General features: G+C 36.0%; 2 protein-coding genes across 8 annotated transcripts in view; one reads left to right on the top strand and one right to left on the bottom strand.

Annotated features, from left to right (window-relative positions):
• LOC145693001 (uncharacterized) overlaps nucleotides 1-7,474 on the top strand; it is a 35,190-nt gene extending 27,716 nt beyond the window's left edge. For all 7 annotated transcript variants that reach the window (XM_081768645.1, XM_081768641.1, XM_081768643.1 and 4 more), the window contains 3 exons: nucleotides 1,325-1,509; nucleotides 4,067-4,232; nucleotides 5,821-7,474. In XM_081768645.1, the coding sequence (XP_081624771.1) occupies nucleotides 1,325-1,509; nucleotides 4,067-4,232; nucleotides 5,821-6,311 (842 nt within the window). In that variant the 3' untranslated portion in view covers nucleotides 6,312-7,474. The remainder of the gene's footprint in view (nucleotides 1-1,324; nucleotides 1,510-4,066; nucleotides 4,233-5,820) is intronic.
• mbo (Nuclear pore complex protein Nup88) overlaps nucleotides 1-17,939 on the bottom strand; it is a 523,666-nt gene that overhangs the window by 104,167 nt on the left and 401,560 nt on the right. The window lies entirely within an intron of this gene.

The following is a 17,939-nucleotide window of genomic DNA, read 5'->3' as shown; positions in this document are numbered from 1 at the left end:
TGGTGTTTTTTAGCATAACAGCACACACAATAAACATTGTGTTAATGACTAAAATCATTTTTATAATTTAAATGGCAGGATTTAGAACGTAGTTAGTAGTATCGATTAGTTCTTCACTTGTGCTATAGGTTTTTCCCTGTTCATTGTTTAGAGGTACAACATAATATGCCGCTGGGCTTTGCGGCATACCTGATAGAAAACATGTTAACTTCAGTACTTTTCTGTAAACTTGACATAACTGATATAAACGTCTGCTTAATTAGTAGTACTAAGATGTTTAATGAGGCTTTTCGGATGGTTGAGAGAATTCGTTGTTCAGCTCAGTTTTTGGCTGCAATCTTCAAAACAGAAATCTTTTTTTTACGTTCCACAGTTGTCATAGGCTAAGAGAGACTGCACTAATAAGAATGAATGAAATGAAGTGAAGAAAGTGGCAGGAAGCTGGAGAACTCTTCAGTGTTTGTTCAACACAAAGCCCACTAGGCGCGAGCTTGGTTGAACTTGGGACTCACGCACAGAAGATGAATGCTCTACCCCTGAGCCACTGCGGCCTCTTCAGGTTTCGAGCTACAGTATACAGGGTGTTAACTGATACTTGCAATACTGGAAAGCAACTGGAAATTTATATCGATAACGAAAATACTGAAAATATATTGAAAATTGTGTAATATTGGAAAATTCCTTTTGAGACGCTTCAAGATGGCAGCCCCTTCATCTGGGTGTAGGTAGTGATAGAGATAACTGGTAACCTAATCAGAAACCTAGCTAGTTCGAGAAAGCAAATAGTATATAGTTAGTATATAGAAATTTTATATATAGTTACGTTCATGTAATATTTTTGCAGTATCAAGACAGTAGCACACCTAAATGTGAACATTAAACACGTTACTCTGATATTTGTAATTAGTTGGTCTTGACTGTTTCTGTACAAATGTAATGAGACTGTAAAAATATGTAATACGGTGAACTAGCTGAGAAAAGTTTGCTGTGAGGAGTGGAGGACCAACACACCAAAAAAGTGGATTGAAAGGCATTCTGAGTGGAAAAAAAGGTCCAGAAAACTCTTCTGGTTGTTGTTTTAGTCCACTAGTTTGATTTTTCTATTAGCATACAGAAGACTGCTTGTGTAACATTTTACAGGCCATTCAATACCATAGCATACAGTCGTATGTGGCACTCACGTTGTTTTGGTTCACCATAGTTTTCTAAACATTTTTCGGTCAGAATACTGGAAATATTTGAAATACCAAAGTCAACTCCAGTAGACCGTACAGTTCCTTATCTTTATATTTTAGTCATTTATACTGTGTATTTTCTTTTCTAGATGAGCCAATTGTGGATGAAAAAGTTCAGTGGCTTCAGAACAGTATCGATCCATGGGCACTAGTTGAAATAAATTGGAACGACACAGTCCTCAATCGCATGCGGGAAGTCGAAGATGGTGCAGGAACTGTCGTGGACTATTTTAACAAATATCCTGCTCTAAAACAACCTCAAGGATTTCAATTAGTAAGTGTTGTACGTTTATATATGAGAAATTAATCAATATTGGGTGTCCCCAACTCTCAGCATTTAAGATGTTTATCAAAATACGATGATTGTACGATTCTAAATTCTTCTAGAGCAGTGTTCAGCAACTAGTGTGTCGCGGCACACCAATGTGCCTTGTCAAGGTGAAAACTGTCACGTAAACGTTTACCTATTGTAAGACATTATTGAACTCTTTATCCCTGTTTCTGCGTGCCGAGGGGGTGTCAAAGTTCTCAGGAGAACTGCAACAAGGATGGTATTAGTACCTTTCTACATAGTCACTGTGCCTAGCGACACATTTTTGCCAGCGGTTCTGCACTTTCCGTAAGCCTGTTTTGTAAAAGTCTGCAGTTTGGCTTTGAAACCATAGTTCCTCAGAAATAACGTCTTTCCTACTGTCAAAATAACATTCTCTGAGTGGATGCTTCATTTGTGAGAAGAGAAAGGTCACTTTGGTGGGTCAACCTTTCATATCCTAATTCCACTGCCTTCATGGACACGAGCTCGTACATTGTCTGCCAACAGTAGAACCCCTTGTGTGGCCACTCCACGACGTTTCTTCAATTCCTCTCGTGACTTAGTCAGGAGATGGGAATAATAGGTAATAGTTAGTTTCTGTCGTAGGTAATCTTCGTGATGACCCCTTCAGTCTCAGAAAACTAAAAGCATCACTTTGGCGGCCGACTTCTGTGTTGTCTTTTTAAGGGTTGGAAGGAGGGGTGTTTCCATTGTTTGCTCATTTCCTTTGCTTATGGATCATAAAAATAAACCTAGCGTTCGTCAGTTGTCATTAGTCTGCCTAGAAGGTCCTCTTCATCTCACAGCGATGCAACATTTCTTTGCAGCGTCGTCGCGATCCCTTCTGGAATGAGCAGTCGTGGCACTCATCGTACTGACACTTCCTGAAGATGCAGCTGGTTGTGAGTATTATTTCAGGTAGACCCATATCCATATCTATGCACACAGAACATTTTCAATGGTAATCCTCCTGTCTTCCATTATCTCAACTTTCTCTATCAAGGCGACATCATTCATGAAAGATTCTTCCAGATCTACAGACGTCCGCGGTGGTCATTTGTAAGTTTGGAATTGGTTTCCACTTGGATCCTTTCATAGGATGGGGTTTCATCCTCAGACTTCTCTTCATGAATCTACTTTCGTGATTTCCCCTGCAGATGGAGGAATTTAATGACGCTTCATGCTTCAAGCTTGCCAATCATCGCACATTCAGAGGTTTATCTGGAAAAAGTTGTAACTAGTCCATGTTCATGGTTCACATACGTGGACGTAACTATAAAATGCATGTCCAAGGGGGGTTGTTGTTCGTCATTCTAGGTGATTGTACGAACTTGTTGATGCTTCCTCATATACTTGTACAGTATTTAATTTCCTGTAATTTTTTTTCGAAAGTTGTTGGATTAAAACAACTTGCATGACTGTAATACTATGTCTTTCGCAAAGTGTTCCGGAATTTAGTGATAAGGTAGTCAAATTATCACAGAGGCCAAGAACCCATTTACAATATCCGTAACGTTGCTAATGCTTCCTGCAAGGATATTATGAAAATAACCTCTCTCAGCTATTAGTGAAATTTGAAACATTCTTCTCTACTGAAATTACTTAGAGTTCATTTCCAATTCCATTGTATTTGTGAGAGTTGTAGTTTTAGACGTAGCCTGAAATTAAAGCGTCAAAAAAGGAGACTTCAACCATTCAATGAAGAAATGACTTGCATTAACAACTATTCCTCCACGAACCAGTGAAACAGACACAAATGTCACATTGGAGGTATAACTAGAATTATTTATTAACTTATTATAACAAAAGTATATTTATTTTATGTGTTCTGAAGTATAACTTCATACACACAGAACTAAAATCCATGTACTTGTGCCATAATATATTTTAATACATTTTAATTGACATAAATAATTTATAAATGTGTGACTCAATTTTTTTAATAATAATAATAATAATCTTTAATAACGTGCTTAGAACTAAAATCAATAATACAACTCTTGGTCGTGTAATTCAATGATACGAATATAAACCTATAGAATACAATAAAACCATAAAACGATAGAAAATATTATGCTAATTACATATGAAATAAGTGAATTAAACCATAGTCAGTGCATTAAGTCATTGCAAATCAAGGTAAATAAAATAGTTTTAAGATGTTCAATGATTGTAATACTTTACAGGTCTTGAGACTAAAACTTGTTTTGTTGCTAGGTTAGGTGGCTCAGTAGTACTTAACTCTCGTGCATGGGTTCTTAGTTTGATCCCCGGGTAAGTTTGTGGCTTACAACATTGCACCTGTGGGTGGATTTCTTACAGTATTAATTTCTTGCAAAATATTACCTTCAATCTCATATTGATTAACAATAATAAACAAAAATATTTGTGAAATAGCTGCAAAAATTAATCGTAAGACTGTCCAACTGGTACGTGTATGTATCGCTGTTGGTTGAACATATGTACTTTTTTTTTTTTTGCTCCATTGGTGTTTTAATGTTTACAATTTTCTTTTCAGCTGTTACACGATTTTTCGTACCTCTATCCAGAGAAGGACAACTGTTTCTTCAGTACTATAGTGGCAGTACGAGATAGAATAATCAATATCGCTGAAGAACGCATAAAGACTTCCAGGGATCCAGAATTAAAGCATCAAATTTCAAATTACATAGGACAAATTAGAGGTAATGCAAATTCAATTTTACTTTGAATTTTGAAGTATCTCTGAAAGTTGCGTTTCGAGCATAGACAATCATGTTACCTGGACCCACTCTGTCCTAACACTACATATTTCTAATACAGCTTAAGTGGGTCATATCACAAGTAGGTAATATTTTGTATTTTTTATTTTTATTTATTTTTATTTATTTATTTTTGTTCAAAGGCTTCCATGAAAGGCTCCCTAAGCACGAAATATATTTGTTTCTGGGTACTTTACAAGAGTTTAAAAATTATTCCTCTCTTAGACAGAGTGGGTAAGGTACTGGTAGGCCCACAGCGGTATAAACTAGTTTTCCAACTAGACCAGTAACTATCATTCTTTGAAAAGGAATGAAGTTTCATCTTAAATTAAAACAAAATGCGAAAGTTATTATTCCTTATCATGTACACTTATGTTTCTGCTCCATATTTGTATGGCATTTGTTTAATCGTTCTGTTGTATTACGGAACTTATATTAAATTCGTTGTCACATTATTTCTATTCTAAGGAAGGCTTTGGATGCCAGATGAAATTTCGTTGATTGAAGCAGTACTGTTGATATTGGCTTCGACGTTATGCACCAAGGCTAAAGGAGACTGTGCTAATGGTGGTGAACAAAATGGTAAAATTGTTTAAGAAGTCGAGAAAACCCACGCACACTGTTCACCACAAAGCCATTTGGCGAGAGCCTCTCCGTTGATCTAGTGACTAGTGTGTGCGTCTTTGATGCACGTGGTCTCGAGTTCAATTCCCAGTGAGAGCACACAAAAAAGTTTAGTTTAACATTCACTTTAGTTTACCGTCGTTCTGTCTTTTACCCTAATGAACATTACCGTGTAACATTAAACAAAAATGTAAATAAAACATATATGAAAACTTACGATCATGATCAGCAGAGTAGAAAATAAGGACAATTATATATATTTAGAAAGTACTAACTTGGATATTGAATGGATTTTAGAAGCTAAAACTAGGGATGACATATGTTCATAATGAGCTATTTAGCATGTGCTGAATTCGTAATGCAATCAAGAGACTGAGAACTGAAATTAAACAGAAAACTAGTGAACCTTCACTTTTACAATAAAATAGCTTAGTTTCACATACATGTTCATAGACTAAGGAATATTGTCAAATAATACTAGGATTTAGTTCGACCTAAACAATACACTGGTATATATTTTGAAGCTAGTTGTTAATTAAGTGTTAAGATAACTCATTGGAACTCTTGGCTTGAAATCATTGAATAATAAAACCATATTAGTCATAGTAGGTAAAAAATAGAATGAGAAAATGTTTCGACATCCAACCATAATAGCGTGTAATTTTTCTTTACTATGACTGGTGTTATCAGTAAATATCGGCTGGTCGCTTATCTTCGTATTTCTGAAATTATTCTTCGCATCATTCAATAGTGATTTTATTTAATTCTTTCAATTAGTTCCCTCTTAGTTATCACCAATGTTTGTCAGTTACCGGTAACTGAAATACTCAGAAGTGTCGATTATAATTTAGCTCTAGTTTACTTTCACACTGAACGACCCGATTATAACTACTGTTGTTCTTTTCAGATCAAGATCCTGACTCAAGGAGTCTAGTGGCCCTTTTGTTAATTCCTTACATAATTGGAATTCCGCCCTGCAGACGGAAGAGAGGATTTACAACATGGAAACCATCGCGCTCAGAAATAAGAGATGGATTCATAACTCAAGTTGCATCAGGAGATGACGTACAGGTGTGCGTTGAATCCCGAAGGAACAAACTCCAACGTCTTGGACGGTCTTTCCAGCCCCTTGTGTTATTTGTTGGTGACAATCTTACGGAAGTGAAGGGAGTGTATGTTGTAGTGGATAACACATATTATTCCATGCACAGTGTAATCCAAGCTGTAGATGTTGCTTTCAAAATTTTTCAGTCCGTTGGTGCTCAATACCCAGAAGAAGCATCAGATATTTGGCTCGTCATACAGAGAGGATTTTACAACATAGAAACAAAATTCGATCGTATAAATCAAGCAGTGAGGAACTTACTAGCGGATCTTTGCCTCTTAACTATTACATAAAAGGTATACGTGTTACGGATGTGCGAAGAAATTCCCTGTAGTATCTAACTTAATAAAGCACATGAGAATTTACTGCAGGAAGTTAACTACTGGTACGAGGGATTTCCGTTGCGGTGAAAGAAGGTGCTTTCGCCTCTTTTCATCGGGAGTTACTCTTAAAAGACACTTAGTTAGAGTCCATTCAACATGTACTTCGTCCCCATCAGTCATTGATTCCCAATCAAACCTAAATATTGTACTTTCTGATACCCCTTCTACACCCACGCAAGATTTTGTTCATGAAATAACCAAAGAAAACGCTATAGCACAATTTGTATCATCACTGCATGCAATGCCACTTATTCCTCGTTCTACAATTCAGTTCATTGTGGAAAACTTGAATAATTTTTTACATGCCTCAAAAAATATTCTTGAAACCGAATTTTATAATATGGTTGGTAGAGATAATGTTCCAAGATACATTCAAGAATGCTTCGAAAAAGTGTTGTCATCACATGCTGCATGTGTAACGGATCTTCGTTCAGAATATAAACGTCTTCAATTCTTTGAACGTTTGGAAACGTACATTGCTCCCATAGAAATTACAATTGGGCAACGTATGGAGTCCAAACGTTCAGGAGATGGTGTCGGTTTTGTATCTATACCTTGTACAATGCAGCTTATACCTATCAATGTTGTTCTTCAAAAATTTTTTTCAATTAATAAAGTCTTATTTGAAACCTTACAATATTTAAAGTATTTAGAAAATGATGCAATCTGTTTAGAAAACATTGTGCAGGCGAAAATTTGGAAAGATGTACTGAACACAAGTGAAGAAAATTACCTTCACCTTCCCATGATACTGTATTTCGACGATTTTGAGATTGGGAATCCTCTTGGTAGTCATGCTACTATTCATAAATTAGGTGCAATTTACTTGTCGTTGCCCTGTCTCCCCACTCACTACGCTTCCCTTTTGAATCACATTTTCCTTCTCGCATTGTTCCATTCATCTGACAGGAACAAATTTGGAAACAACATAGTTTTCCAAAAAATAATTGAAATACTCAATGAATTAAACCATACGGGTGTATCAGTGGCCACCGATGTTTTCAGCGGAGCTATTAAGTTTCATGTTGTGTGTTTATGTGGCGATAATTTAGCCTTAAATGGCATATTGGGTTTTGTGGAGAACTTTGTGGCAAATTATTACTGTAGAATCTGTACTTGTAGCAAACAGCAGATGCAAAGTATGTTGTATGAAGATAAAACGTCATTGAGGAGCATAGAAAATTATGAGCAACATTTACTCTTAAATGATACGTCGAGAACAGGTATCAAGGAGAAATGTGTTTTCCTTAATTTAAATGGATTTAAACTTTTTGATAATGTAGGAGTAGATATTTTACATGACTACTTAGAAGGTTGTTGTCGTTACGTAATGAATTTTGTTATTACTTATTTAGTTCAAGAGACGAAACTAGTTCCATTGAATATTGTACAAGCTCGATTGTTTAATTTTGATTACGGTCCGGATTCTTCGTCCAAACCTGTGAATGCATTAACAGTGGAAGGATCCAACTTGAAACTTAGAACGCCTGCTTCTGAAATGGTTACATTAGTTAGGTATTTTGGTTTACTTTTTGGCTATTATGTTCCAAGAAAAAATGAAGTGTGTAATTTGTATACAGCGTTACGTAGAATTTTGGATAGATTGTTAAATAAGAGGGTTTATAATGATACGTCTGAGCAACTGACATATTTAATAGCAGATCTTAATGAGACATATTGCAACCTTACTAAAAGTTCGCTAAAACCAAAATTCCATTTTCTTTTACACTATCCTAGTATGCTTCTTAAGTTTGGACCTTTGACCCAAGTGTGGACAATGAGGTTTGAGGCCAAACATAAAATTTCTAAAATTGCTGCCAGGGCGTCTTCGAGCCGTGTGAACATATGCAAAACAATTGCAATGAAAAACCAACTAATATTGAACGACATGATTTTAAAAAATAAACCTGTGTGCTCTTTCATTTGTGGAAAAAAGCGAAAAGTGGAAACTATCATCACTAGTTTGCTGAAACAAAAGTTTTTTTCTGACATCGAATCCTGTGATATATTCTGTAGCCTGGGTAAGAATTAAAGGTGTTAAATTAGATGTTTCTTCTGTTGTTACTGTTGATCTGTGCACTGAAAACTGTTTACCTATATTTGCCCAAATAACGGATATATGGGTTACTGACGATGAAAGAATATTTTTATTATGTTCTTTGTTCGAAACTAATGATTTTGACCTACACTTCTTTGCATATAAAGTTTCAAAAAAGAATGAATCTGTTTGGCTTCGTTATAGTGATCTGATGACGTACATACCAAACACATTTACAGTTATGTCCGATCATAGTCTCTATGTAACTGTTAGATCGCCTATAAACTAGTTTACATACCATAATGAACAAAACGAATAAAGTTACCGTTCATTTTTAAGTAACTAATAGGAACGATGGTACTTGGAATAGACCGCACTTAAGATGGAATCCAAAACACACGATATTAGGTAAACTATTGAAAAAAGAAATAACAAGGTAGTGAAACATATCTACTTGTAGAAGTTATAGGGCACATATGTAAGAAAAGTGGCTTACCTTGTGTCTGCATATTACTTTAGTTAAATATATTCTTCCTCTAGATATGTAGTCAGCACCATTTTTATTACGGTTACCGAATTCTTACTTTAACATCTATTAAGTTTTGCATTATTTAGAGAACAATTGCTGGAAATTATTCAGTGATTTAATTTAGTTTTTTGATTCCTTTTAATCATTGTCCCTGTATTTGCTGCCTATTAAAAAAAAAAACTTTGTTCACAGTACTGATTATTGTGGAAATAAAAAATTTCTTTAATTTGTTCTTTACCTGGTTATCTTTTTTGGAAACTCTTTTGCAGGTATAATACTTGAATTTTAGGACAAGGATATTTGAAAATGTATTTTGGCTTGTGTAGTTTGTCAATGTCTAAGTTATTTTTGTTTTGTTGGCACCAGATGTGAATTATTTTCGAATTCCAGGTAGGGGCAATGTGTTCAGATCTAATTTTTGAAGTAATGTAAATGTCCCAAGGAAACGAGATTTTGTTAGATTCTTTGTAAAATTGGTAATAATCTTAACGGTAAAGTTGTGTAAACTGGAAAGATTTGTAACAAAATGTATAATACAATATAAATAAATAATAAAGAATTATCGTTTACTTTCTGAACAAATCAACATCCAGAATTATCCTTTATCCAAGTCATGAGAATGGGGTACTTTGCACATCGCTATACTTTGTATCAGGTGTTCCATGTTCGTTTCATAACTTTGTAACTTTTCTAGTGCTGCCATCATCGCAGGTCAGTAGGAGCGTTTAAGGATTTCACTCATGCAGCCTGATGACTAACGTGCGTTCTGTTATGCATGGTACTTGGTATTAAACAAGTGAGAAAAACGACACGAAATGAGATACAATTGTCTGAGTCATAGGCAGTATCCACAACGAACAATGCTGAGTGTGCATGAGTTTTCTATTTATCATTTGGCTGAATTCAATGTTGCATTTACTGCTGAAATCTGTACTTTATTTCGTACTTTGAAGATGCAGTTTGATGTAAGTTTTAAATTCTTGCGTATATATGCTGTACACTTGTATCTTACACGTAACTTTAAGAATCATCACTCTTTAAGGATGTATGAGAAAGTTACTGTTCTCCATTAAAAGTGCAACACTAAGACGACATCGTTGGAAGTCCAAATTTACAGTGCGTGGAGCATGGAAGGTTACAGTTCATTAGTGTAAGTGCCACGAAGAAGTGCCAGTTATGTCATATAGTGACAGCAAGTGAAAACCAGTCAGTCATATTTAAATGGTAAGCGAAAGGTGGTGTGGCGTGAGTGATTACAGAGCGTAGGTATGGGATACTAGAATAGAGTTGATTATGAAGAGATTGGATATTTTCTTTCCAAAAGAATCCTGCTTCTGTATGCAGTATCACAATGCCCGCATTCACTTCTCTCGCCCGTGGCACTAAGCTGGATGACGCCTGTATTTTGCTTCGCCACGTTGAACAGGTGCACAGTGTTAAGGTGTGGGATGTCGTTATGTGGCTCTCATATTTTTAATTATATCTATATTTAAAAAAAATAACTTATCTGTTAAAATGTACAGAGAAGTTTTCTGAAAAATTCTATTCAGGCTTCTTGTGGCAATAACTTCTGTATTTTGGAAGATACTATTATGGAAAAGAAGATATGGAAGTCGTCTCTATATATGGATAATGGATAACAGCAGCTTAATAAATGATTGTACGTAAATCTTGTTTGAGTTTGAATATAGAATTATACATTGTTGTGAATTTTGCATTATTATTGAAGTGGTGCAACTAACTTACTGCAAAACGTATGATAAATTTTTACAGTAGGTCTAATATTGTCACATATTGATTTACTCTGTATGAAAACTAAAATAGTTTAACATGGTTAACCGCCTTTCTGCGAATATTTCTAAAATTAACGCTCGTCACTTTTCAACACTTGGCTTCGCAGTAGCTTTCCAACGAATTAGCAGGAAGTCCATACTTATAGGACACCCTGCAGGCAAATACATTTCCTTGGACAGTTTCACTGCTCCAAACTAAAATTTGAAAAGTGTAGTATTGTTAATTTTATTATTATTGGCACAAAGGAGATCAACCATATTTTAAGCTATTTTTGTTTTCATGCAGTGTAAAACAATATTTGACAACATTACAATAAGAATGTATCATGCATTTTGCAGTATGTTGCAGCTCTTTAATAATGGTGCACTATACGCACAATCTAGATCCTAAAAATGTCCAATCCATATATTACAAGAAGGCAATACGTATGCGATACAGGTAAAATCCGTATATTTCATATAGACAACCAATTAGCTACATACATCCAATCCATACATAACATATGGCCAACCTGTACGCGACATAAGTATAATCTATATGCTGCATGCAAACAGTCTGTAAGCTACATATGTGCACTCTGTATGGTGCATACGGATAAGCTGTGTGCGACATAAGGAAAATCTGTATAATACATACGTACAATACGTATACTGTATCTAGTCATGCGTACGGGGCATAAGTATAATATAGATGCTGTCTCGGGGTTGAACGCAAGAAACATACGTATAATCTATATACTGCATACGTCCAATCCGTATATTACAAAAAGGCAATACGTATGCGACATACGTAAAATCCATATACTTCATACAAACAACCTATAAGCTACATACACCCAATCCATACATTACATACGGCCAACCTGTACGCGACGTACGTATCATTTATATGCTGCATGCAGACAGTCTGTAAGCTACATATGTGCACTCTGTATGGTGCATACGGATATTCTGTATGCTGTATCTGAACAAGCTGTGTGCGACATAAGGAAAATCTGTATAATACATACGTACAATACGTATACTGTATCTAGTCGTACGTATGGGGCATAAGTACAATATAGATGCTGTCTCGGGGTTGAACGCAAGAAACATAGGTACACAGCGTATAATACATACTTCTTGAAATTATGCTTCGTCCTGAGAGTCAGTGTGTGTCATCATTGTTAACTAATATGCTGTATATGGTCCTGACGTCACAAAGCTAGATATCACCTCCGTATATACTTGTTACTGTAGATGACGTCACACGAATGACGTCATTGCACTTATGCAGACAGTACGTATAATACATACTTTTTCAGCTATACGTTTGTTGCAGGATGTTATATACGGTTGTACGTTAAGTCCAGAAACTACAGGAATTACGAATGTAACCTACGTTTTTAAGTATGCCACCTACATTTTTTTTTCTCAGTGTACGAGGGTTGGCCATAAAATTTAATTATCACCTCTCGAAAAAATCAAGCTGCGACCAAGAAACTCGGTGATGGTCTTAGTCCTTCTCTACACCCTTCGATACGACCAGTTTTTTCCCCCAATGATGGATGACTTGGTTGTGAAAGTCTTCATTTTGGCTGTTCAGGAAAGGTTCTACCTCGAAAATCATTTCGTCGTCATTCTGGAAATGCCTTCCACGCAATGGTTTCTTCATCTGCCGATGTCTGGAGAATACGGGGGTGAGAAAAATTGATAGCCCAACAAACAGCGTGTGTGACTGTGTCCTATACAGAATGAGGTGGATGCGTCTTGGAGTAAAAAGACCTCCTTGAGCAGATTCCCTCAACGCTTCGTCTTGATAGCCCCCAGTAACCTTATAAGGAGATTTCGGTAGTATGCTCCTGTGAAGGTTTGCCCCTTACGAGCATAATTTGTTAGCACAACACCATGGTTGGGTTTTCGTTTTTTCAGGTGGTGAATCCACACGTTTGCTTCTTGCTTGCACGGCTTGCTTTGCTTCTTTGTCTCGGGGTCATTGTGGTATACCCAGCACACAATTGCAACATTTTTGCTGCTGTCTCGATTCGGCGATGCGAAACCCAGCGTGCAGCGACCTTTGTCATCTGCAAAATGTTGTGCAAGATGTTGAAAACTGATTCGTTACTGATTTATACTTTTTCTACTATCGCCTCGATTGTGACACGCCGGTTTGCGAGCACCAGGGCCTTCACTTCTCCGTGATTTGCGGTTCTTCATAGAGAGATGATCTGCCACTTCATTTTTCGTTATTCAGACTTGTCTTACCGCACTGGATGCGTCTGTGCTATCTAACCACTGTCATACGATGATGCATTATTGCCATACATTTCCACCAACTCAGATTGGATTGTTATAGCGTTGTTTCTCATCAAATGCAGAAAACCAATTACCACAGGATACTCCATTTTATTAATGGGTTGTGCTATTTTGTTTTAGGTCCTCTAACCCTTTTAAGATCTTGGGTTTTTGGGGTATTTTTTAGACTTTCAGTCAAGCAGCTACTGCATCGTCACTATTTATCCTAGGATCATGGTTTATACTTCATTCTCTTCAGAATAGAGCAGGACTTTAAATGGTACCACTTACATGCCCATACCATATAACAGGAGAGGGAAATTTTGATGAGAAAGGGGAAATTTTCGGGAATTTTTTGTCACACTTTAGGCCCCTCTGGAACGGCCCTGTGTGAACATAGAGATCTGAAAAAAAATCATATATACTACTCGGTAGACTAAATGTGTGTACCAAATTTCAAGCTTCTATCTTGAATTGTAAGGGCGGGAAAATATTTATCAATAATCCCTACAATGCCCCAGATTACCGCAAAAGACCCTGATCTCAGGTAAAAAATTTCCTGAGACATCCATATTCATCCTAGAATCATGGTTCGTCCATCATTCTCTTCAGAATAAAACTGCTTTCAAACGGTACCATTCACATGTCTCCATCGTGTATCTGAGGCGGGTAAATCGCGAAGAAAGGGATTTTTGGTTAAAATATCCCTTTTTAAACTTTCTGCCCCTCTGGACCCCCTGTTTTAACGCAAAGATCTGAAAAAATCTGATAAATACTACTCGGTGGACTGAATGTTTGTGCAAACTTTCAATCTTCTAGGTGCAAAAAGTAAGCCCGCCAAAAAATATACCCACAATAGCCCAAATTCTCGTATAAAGAAGGATCTTGGGTAAAAATTTCCTGAGACACCCCTAATTACCCTAGGATCATGGTTCGCCCACCATTCTCTTCAGAATAGAACTGCCTTTCAGACGGTACCATTCACATGTATCTATCATGTATCTGAGGCGTAAAAATAGCGAAAAGGGGATTTTTTGTAACAAAATATCCCTTTTTTAAACCATTTTCCCCCTCTGGACTTCCCTGTGTTAACGCAGAGATCTGAAAAAAATCTGATAAATACTACTCGATGAACTGAATGTTTGTGTAAAATTTCAATCTTCTAGGTGCAAAAGTAAGCACGCCAAAAATAATGAACAAACAAAAAAAATATATATATATTTTCGGTAGACCTAACAAACGAAAAAAATATTTTTTTAGTTATGACGTCATCACCTCCTATGTTTCGAAGCAGGAAGACGTGAAGCTATACGTAATGTGTTCTACAATGCCTCTAGACTTGAAAGAAAAAAAAGGACGAAAAATCTCAAATACGAGAGTTATAACGTTAAGTACCATAAAACACTTGTATGGTAAAATTGTTCGAAAGATCTTAAAAGGGCTAGTGGCGTACGACGGTATTGTGGCACGGGGATTTAAATGTGTATCAGAACTACATACACGTACCTGCAAAGAAACAAAAGAAAGTTATGTAACTTTATTTCTTCGAGGTGATAATTAGAACTTATATGACTACCTCTCATATTATATATCACCAAACCTTTTGCCTTCATCTCTGAATGCGGATTTAATACAGAACTCCTGTAAGCAAGAAAACCATAAAAGTAGAATGAATAAGTAATTTGCGTCTCGCTTTGACGCAACAGATTCAGATTCAATTCCCAGAAGAAGCTCATATGAACCTCTATTGAGGATATAACTTTCTGAGTAGTCAAGCGTACACTTGTATTGGAAGAATGTTAATTGAAATGTGCACCTGATTATTTAGAGAACAGAAGCTAAGGCCGACATGAGGTGTACACAATCCCAATACTCAATATTTCTCTCCAGTACCTAAGCTTCCTATATATCCTTTTAAATCACTACTCAACTGGGTTAGTATCCCTCCTAATTACGTCAGAGTAAGTAGGCAAGAACCTGCCTTCGAGCACATGAGTCAGAGAAGATAAGATATACACAGAGAGTAGTAAAGAATGAACAAAGATTGAAACATACTTTGAATTCCTTCATATAATATTAAACACAAATTAATGGTCAGTGGATAAGACACAGTGTTATATAGAATTATTGTAAGTGCTTATGGGTGCAGTATCTTGGAAAACATAATAACAAACTTTTTTCCGTAATCGTATGGTTATGGAGATTACGGAAATGAAGAAAATCAGCCTCACCAAAACAATACGACTCATCTCAAAAAGGAATAAATGTCTTTAAAGCCATAACGGAAGGGTCTCAACATATTCTCAACTCTGCACCACGTTACAGGGACATGGACCATTTACACATTTTAAAGCCAGAGTTCATTCTGTAACAATAACAAGATGGGGAGGGTTAAATTGCAGGAATGGATGCTTCCAAAAGGTTGTTAAGTTCTGTGTTAACTATCTTATTCTCTGTTTACAGCCATTACACAGAACCACAAGACGCTTTGGGCTAGGGAAGCTCAATGCTTTTCAGGCACATGACGCTTTAAATTCTACTCATCGATAGATCTTAAGATGGCACCAACAGTATATTGTTGTTGCCTTCTCATAGACAAATAAAACTGAAGAAAATCTGCTTTACAAATAAAAATTAAAGAACAAAAATTTAACTGTCATGCAATACAAGTATTTAGGATTCACGTAAGAATCTCAACTTCACTCTGCATTAGAATAAAAATAAGAATAACAATTTCTAATACAGCAAGGCCGCCAATTAGACCTAATATAGCAATGTCGTCAATTAGAATTGGATACGATCGAGGCTGCCTCGATTGTCAAAAACAGATTATGCGGAAAAGAAACATAATTTTTAACTTGTAAGTACAGTATAGTACAGATAGCCTCTGATTTACGTAAATAGATCGTTCCAGGACTCTCTGCTTAATTCGAAATTTTACCGATGTCGAATTTTTACCATAACCTAATAATTGTCGCAAACACGCATGAAAAATAAGAAATACTGCTTAATTATTGCACTCCAAAGACTCAATTATGCAATATGCTTTGTAAGCTGGGTATATATCTTCTTACAACACCGACGGTAAAAGAAAAAAAATCAGCTACTTAGTAAGTTCAAGAATACTTTTCATATCGGAAATTTCACATATGTCGAATTTACGTAAATCAGGACTACTAACTACACTAATTGTACTATAAGTAACTTATTTTTATACCAACTTATCATTACGACTAATTCGTAACATTGCGCCATAGTATTACTATTTTTTCTATTACTTTTAACCGGACAGTGTTTTTATAGTGTATTTATTAGGTTAAGTTTCTGTTTGTTCACGCATCTCCATACCAACTAGAGTAAGGCTCATAAACCTGATGGTAAAATATTTTCACATGATTTTTGCTGTAGCTTATTCAGTGTTTCTTCCAAACCGTTTTTTTTTTTGGCACTGTTCCCGGAGCTCAGAGAGCCCTCCGGAGGAGACCAAAATAATATGTCATTAACATAAAATAAATAGAATAGTACCAGCAGTGTTCCCCGGAACATTGTTTCTGAAAGAAACACTGAGCTTATTGATTTACCGTAATAATTCAGTCAACGAAAGCCAAAAATTGCTGATTAAAAACAATAAATCGCGTAGTGCGTTTGGGGGAATTAGGCACAGTTGGGTGGAGGAGTGCATCAAACGACATTCTAAAAGTCCTCGAGGGTGCGGGGTCGGCAAACGGTGAAGGTAGTTCAAAGGTAATTTTCTCAAGTTTTATCTTAAATATCTCAAACTATGGGGTCTAGCAAAAAAGATTTCAAATAAAAAATTAAACTACATTAAATTTCCTAAGAGAAGAGGAAATTGACCTAAACTATTGATTCTATACTTTTTCGTAGGATAAATAGTTTAGAAGGTAAAGGGAGATAAAAAAAGAAAAGCATGTATTCGAAAAATCTTACTGTAACAGAAAGTATTCAGATAACTTTCAGAAAAAGAAACTTCATGTCTATACAACAATATACAAATGCGATATACAACTTCGAGCACAAACACACAAACGCGCGGGGCGCTTTGTAGGAGTCGCTTGCGCGTCGCATTCTGCATCTTGCTTAGTTTTCCTAATGCTCCAAGCATGTGCAGACGTAGTCTGTGTATTTAGTGTTCGTGTCTTACACTTTCATTATCGGCAGCAACAGTGTGCGACCATGACTGAAAAGTGCAAAAGGTAGAACACGATGTTGAAGATGGTTACTCTAAAGCACTTTCAATTCTTCTTCGATTGATTGATGTCTTACGTACTAATTCCTACAAGAAACATAAAGAACAATCTTCTTCTCTCTAAAAATGTTCGTGTTTCTCATCCTTTCCTGCAATACTTGACTTTATTAACTCCTTTTCACCTATATCACACTTATTACTCACAACATTCTCATTACATAAAAAGATAGCTTTTAGCAATAATCGTATATTGTAAGCTGCTAATGACAGTGTAATGCACCAACACTAGACACACAGGTTACGTCTGCACATGCTCGGAGCGTTAGAAGAATTAAGCAAAATGTGAAATGTTACACCCAAGTGACTCGTGCAAAAGCGGCCCAGGTTCGCGCCGGCATCCTGTTGTTAGTGGGTGCACCAAGTTTTGCATTACCTTTGTATATTGTTGTATAGGCACAAGTTTTTTTTTTTCTGAAAGTCATCTGAATACTTTTCGTTGCAGAAAATAAAATTGAAATGTGTACATTTTATCCCCTCTATTTTCTAAAGTATTGACGTTATGAAAAAAAGTATAATCTTCGTAGGAAATTTAATGCAGTTTAATTTTGTATTTGAAATCTTTTCTGCTGGACCCCATAGTTTTTAATAGATATTTAGAAAAAACATGAAAAATTATATTTAAACCTCTCTTCACTGC

This window comes from Thermobia domestica, chromosome 8 (genome assembly GCF_964235325.1).
Source record: "Thermobia domestica chromosome 8, izTheDome1.hap1.1, whole genome shotgun sequence".
Taxonomy (NCBI): Eukaryota; Metazoa; Arthropoda; class Insecta; order Zygentoma; family Lepismatidae; genus Thermobia; species Thermobia domestica.
This window is presented reverse-complemented; position numbering and strand designations above follow the sequence as displayed.